The sequence below is a fragment of the Phasianus colchicus genome, chromosome 1 (assembly GCF_987193195.1).
Source record: "Phasianus colchicus chromosome 1, bPhaCol1.hap1.1, whole genome shotgun sequence".
NCBI classification, from domain to species: domain Eukaryota; kingdom Metazoa; phylum Chordata; class Aves; order Galliformes; family Phasianidae; genus Phasianus; species Phasianus colchicus.
In genome coordinates this window covers 130,491,788-130,497,787 of record NC_143436.1, presented here as the reverse complement: position 1 = coordinate 130,497,787, position 6,000 = coordinate 130,491,788, and the positions used below count along the sequence as shown (strand labels likewise).

Here is a 6,000-nt window from a genome sequence, read left to right as displayed (position 1 = left end):
CAGAGGGGCAAGGTCACCTCCCTCGATCTGCTGGCCACGCTTCTTTTGATACAGCCCAGGATACAAGATGGCACATTGCTGGTTTGTGTCCAGCTTGCCATCCACCAGTAGCCCCACGTTCTTTTCAGCAGGGCTGTGCTCCAAACATTACATCTCCCCACTTGTATTGAGAGCAGGGTTTGCCACGATGCAGGTACAAGACTTTGCACTTGAATTTACTGAAACATATGAAATGCACCTGGGCTCACTGCTCAAACCTGTCTAAGTTTCTGGCTGGCATCCCATCCCTGAGGCATATAGACACAGCTTCTTGTCATCTGTAAACTTGCTGAGGATGCACTTGATCCCACTATCAATGTTGTTGATAAAGGTATTGGTCCCAGTACTGACCCCTGAGGGACACCACTTATCACCAATTTCCATCCATACATTGAGCCATTGACCTTCAGTCTCTGAGTACAGTCTTGCAACCAGTTTCTTGTCCAACAAACAGTCCATCCGTCAAATCCATATCTTTCCAGTTTGGAGAAAAGGATGTTATGGCGGACCATGACCAAGGCCTCACTGAAGTCCAGATAGATGACATCAGTGGCTTTCTCCTTGTCCACCAGTGCAGATACACTGCCATAGAAGGTAGCTAGTTCATTCATGCAGGACTTGCCCTTGGTGAAGCCATGCTGGTTCTCCCCATATCACCTCCTTCTTTTCCATGTGCCTTAGCATATGTTCCAAGAAGATCTGTTCCATGATCTTCCCCACCACATAGATGAGGCTAACAGGATTGTAGTTCCCTGGCTCATCTTTTCTACCCTATGAATGAACTTTTATGTATGAACTTGCATGGATTGCTACTTCATGGAAATAGAGAAGAAAATTTCTTCACAAAGATAGGGAAAATTAAGTAACAGTAGTTGTTCAGTTCAAAGTGATATCTTCTCTGAGTTATACTTATTTAAACAACTACAATAGGTTAAAAAAAAAGGTCTTTTTTTTTTTACCTTGTTTAACATTTTCTCCCTTAGCTAAATGCAAAAGGATAGGTCTATCATATTAAGACTTCGTTTTCACGTGTAACTTGTTCTTGTTAGTATCTACATACACAATGTATGATATTTTTTTGAAGCTCTAGAGAACCATAGTGAGCTTCTGCTGCAACTTCCTGAAATGATTGTTTCTTCCATTGCTTCTTATTTCTTTAATCAGATATTGAATAGGTGCTGTGGTATTTGTATAAAGAGCCAGTCTTAAAGTTATTGATCTATTGGATGTTATTTGGAAGCTAATGCAGTACTAACTCTAGCTCCTTCTTGACCCAAGTGGATTCAGTTATTCAGTCATATTGTCTGACCTGCTGTACTTTTACTGGGCTGAAGATTAGGAGTACTTAGAGAAAGACTGCAGTACACTTTACCTCTTTGATCCAAAGTGCATTTTAAGAGTTGCACAATGTCACAACTCAAAACATTTCAAACCATTTGGATCAGACAAACTCCAGTATCAGCCTTTCTTGGATCAGTGAGAATCCAGTTAACAGAAAGTTAGCTCTTACATGAAGATAAAAAAAATTTAAAAAAAAGCATAACTCTCCTACAGGTCTTCAGATTCTTTCAAATATGTATGTTGTTGAATGTCCTCATCTCCATTATCTTCTGATATTTTCAGTATGACCTCTGACTGCATCTCCATTTGCACTGAATTTTGTTTCTGTTCAGAAAAAAAATTACATTATGTGCATCTACATTTGATATTATTACAAATTCTGTCTGAATTTTATTAAAAGCATGCTATCTGTTTGATGTATCTGGGATTAGTACTGATTACTTCTTCCATAATGATAACTGTGATACAGAGATCACATTAGTTACTCTCTCCCTCTAAAAGGTGCTCATAAGCACATTTACTTCATTATTATGAACCCTATCTTTTTTTGCTTATTGCCTTGCAGGATATTGACCAAGAGTTTATGTCAAAGTAATAATCTAGATTTCCAACATTATATTTATGTGCTGGATAAAACAGCTTATTGCAGCACCATTCTTCCCAATCTTCTTAACTCTTATGGCATGTCCAAAGTCAAAATCGCTGCGGTGTCAGCAATATTAGAGGTACTAATCTATTCCATATGTTTTTTTCAATTTCTCTTTCTTAGAAGTGCCATCAACAGTCATCTTAGTCACTTATAATAATCATCTAGACATTAATTACAGTTATGCTGAGGTTTTCCTGTCAAAGGTGTGTGTGGTGTTTTGTAATAGGGAACAGAACTTCTTCCTCTGTTACTGACATTTAAATATATATATTTTTGTGGTCATTGATTTCTGCAATTTTTTGATCTATACAGTGAATAAAAATGGACACCTGAATAGTAATGAATGCAGTTGTAGATTGCTGGCAGATACGGAATATATGTTTAATGATAATTTTGTTTTCAAATTCCAGTAGTCTATAATCAAAAGCACAGGAGTAATTATCAGTTACTTTTTGGTGAAAAGGGTACCAAAGGATTTTTGCATAGAGGAAGCAGCAAATATGGCACCTTTAGGTCAAATTCAGTCAGATATTTTTGGACAGAAGTGTCACAGAAATGATCAAATCTTGAGAATAGAACATAACTTTAGTACAATTCTGGAGTTCTATTGGATTTTTCTTTTCTGGAGAGATGACTATAAAATAAGAGGGGTATTGAACACTCCTGGGAGCCATCCCAAGGCTTGTAGAATGAACTACAGGTGAAAGTTCAAAACACATGCCATCAATCTCATCATTCTGAGATATCATTATGTAGCATATACATACCAGTTTCTCCATAAATTTGTCTGTAAGAAGGTAAAAGCAAAAAAAACAAAAAAAACTCACTCCCTTTGCCTCAAAATTCTAGATGTGATTCATGAATTTTGATGGCCCATGGTTGCTGTCAGAGTTTGCAGCCACATACATACATTTAGAAAAAAACAATAAAACAACATTGAAAGGCAGACTCATTCCCCTGGGAGGGGAGGTGCAGCTCTCATTGACAACTGTCAGTCACAACAGTGAATGCACTTGCAGAAGAAGTTTAGATATTGTAGTGTAAGTACAGCAACAGAGTTGAGTAAGGTAAAGAAAAGTGAATGAAACAAAGGCTCTCCAAAAAATGTTCTAAATACATAGGATGAAGAAAATCCTCATAACAGTTTTCTTTTTTATTTACATCTCTCTGGAAAACACTGTTTGGGCACACCTTCATCTTTTCATCATGTGCTGTAGGAGAACCAGGTAAGAAAATCTTGCTGTGTCTTCTAGAGAGCAGCTCATTGTGGAGCTTCACTGGATTTATAATAACATAGACTACTGCCTGACCAGAATATTTTTTTTTCCAGCTCACACAATCACATGCAGCAAGAAGCAGCATTGAATATGTTAGCCATGGAGCTGCATTAAGTAAATCACACAAATATTGGAAATATGTATTTTCTGTTTTGTCCAGTCAACTGAAGATTTGTAACTTGCTAAGAGATAAGTCAGAATCTGAATTTCCTGTCACGTATCATACCTTTCAAAATAAAATTTCTGTAAATGATTTTATCTTGCAGCATGGGCGCTGTTGTGGTAGCTTGCATTTCATGTATTGCTGAGCTTCCTCTTATTTACTCTAAATGTGCGTGCTCACTACATAATAGCCAATGACTTGCACTTCTTCACAAAGAACTTCCCTTTCATAACTTTCCCACATTCTTATACCTGTAAGACTGTAGAACTGATTATTCTGGAAGAAGTCATGGTTGCTTTTTAAAAGAATGGTCCATTGAGTGTGGAAATGCTGAAACAATCTCTCTTTGAGACACACTTAAGGTAGTAATTTCCTGAGGAGATGATACTTTCTAAGAAAATTGTATTCCTGTAATCTCCAGAAACACTCTGTTCTCTTTCAGTTTCAGTACAAACACTTTGCATACCTTCCACCGTTCTTCTTAAAACTGATCCACTGCTCAAATGCAATGTTATGCTACTCTGATTGCAGGTAATATAACGCATATCATTGTAGCAAGAGAAAAAAGATACTCTACCTGGTGATGAGTCTCATCTGTAGCTAACCAAGTTGTAACTTTATCTGTAGGACCTGGAAAGGGCATGGTTATAACTTCCAGGAATCTATACCTACAAGAGAGTGATACAGACACATAACTCTAGAATATCTGCAGGAACAAATTATTCAATAATACTTTGCAATAGATCCATCTGAAACAGACATCGGGTAGCAATTTAAATGAGTAAGAAACTTAAATATGGAGAGGAAACATCCACTCAAATGGAGCACAGTCTGTGGTCCGAGTGAAAGATTCAGTGGAATGTAACAAACACATCTAAATTTAGGTGGTCAGGAGCTGCCTAATAGCCTCCAGAGATACTCCAGAGCTCTTTCCACTGACTAGAAAGGTGTCTTGAACGCTTCAGTGAAGACTGTAGGTGCCAAAAAAATAAAATGAATTAGATGTTAGCATTAGGCAGACATCTTCTATTTCTAAAGCTATTCTACTCTTTTTTGTTTTAACACAGACATTTTGCTCAGCATTTTTCCTAGCTCTTCTTTCACCTCACCAGTTTTAACTTGCTAAAGTTTTAAAAGGATTGTATGGATATGCTCCTGCATTTGAATTTCAACAAAAACAAGAACCTGTGGCATGCTACCATGCTTATAGCCAGAAAAATGCTCCTGTTTTCATAAGTAAAAATACTGCCTATAAAATGTGATAATCAAAGGAAGAAACATAGAGAACAGGGGCAGGCATCGTGTCAGAAATGTCTTTTAATTCCTTTACTGAAATTTAGCACAATTCAAGTTGAGCAAGAGTGAGGTCTGCACAGAACCATGAAAATATTTTGCACTATAACAAAGGGTTATATGTTGGTTTTCAGTACTGTAAATTTACCACAAAAGAAATCTACCAGCAGAACTGATCTCCTGAGACCAGACACACTCCTTATTATTTGACCAGAATATTGTTTTATGTTTAGATGCAGGTGGTTTTTAATTGCTTTCCTTGTGTCAGTAGAAGTATTGTATACTGTATTTTAACAGTTTCAGATCCAGAGTTCCCTGAGTTCTTGTCTGCCAATATAAAGTGTATAGTAACTTCTTTTATCCTTACCAGGAACTTTATTTGGTTTTCAATTAATTAATTAATTAATTAATTTACTTCTAACACTGCTTCTATTTTGTATCACACCTTCCAAATACTAAGGCATCTTGACTTATCAGCATATCCTGATTTATTCTTTTTCCAGTTCAAGACAGCCTTCTCTGTTATATCAGTAGGAAATATAAGTAGCTGAGCAGAAAAGTAATGGTGTGGAGTCTTTTGGTTGCATTAATTTATGGCGGGTGTAGGGACACTAATGGTACAGCAAAGCAAATTACTTCTGTCAGCCTGACTTTCATTTTTTTTACTTATTTCTTGTAAGCTGTCTGATTTAGAGGAAAGGAATGCTCTAGGCAATACCCATGAATTATGAAATGAAGTTGGGCAACATGGGAAATGCACTTCATCTTTGGTATGATTAGTGTTGGTAGCTCAGAATGCAGAATCCATAAAACCATGGGGCAAAATCACACTGAGAGGAGCAGTCAGGCTAGTGGCAGAGATACAGCTGAGAGCATCTTATGAGACTGGAGCTCCAGGGACAGTGATGGAATCTGTGAGGTGCTCAGTAATGGTGCATTACTGCACACCTCTGATAAAGCAATACTGTTACTGCACCATTACTGCACTGCTTTTTGTAAGAAATAATTCATTTGAAAAGATCTCTCTTACACCAAAAAATTGTATTATCTGTCAGAAATGTGTATTACCTTCTACACGCACATATCAACAAACTTCCAAGGAAAATCAGAAGGCTGAACAATGTGAGGCTTAGTAGTTTGCTGTCCACAGTTTCTTCTTAAAAAGAAGAAATGATAATGTTAATAATATGGGAAAGGGTAGTTCATAAATTGATGAATTATATATTAATGACTCATAA

General features: G+C 36.9%; 1 protein-coding gene across 1 annotated transcript in view; it reads right to left on the bottom strand.

The window, feature by feature from the left end:
* Positions 1–1,003: 1,003 nt before the first annotated feature.
* The window catches only part of LOC116230791 (interleukin-5 receptor subunit alpha-like), a 28,552-nt gene continuing 23,555 nt past the window's right edge, over positions 1,004–6,000 (bottom strand). Inside the window, exons 10-12 of the mRNA XM_031596158.2 lie at positions 5,831–5,918; positions 4,047–4,137; positions 1,004–1,704 (exon numbers count right to left, since the gene is read on the bottom strand). Of these exons, the coding sequence (XP_031452018.2) occupies positions 1,588–1,704; positions 4,047–4,137; positions 5,831–5,918 (296 nt within the window). The 3' untranslated portion in view covers positions 1,004–1,587. The remainder of the gene's footprint in view (positions 1,705–4,046; positions 4,138–5,830; positions 5,919–6,000) is intronic.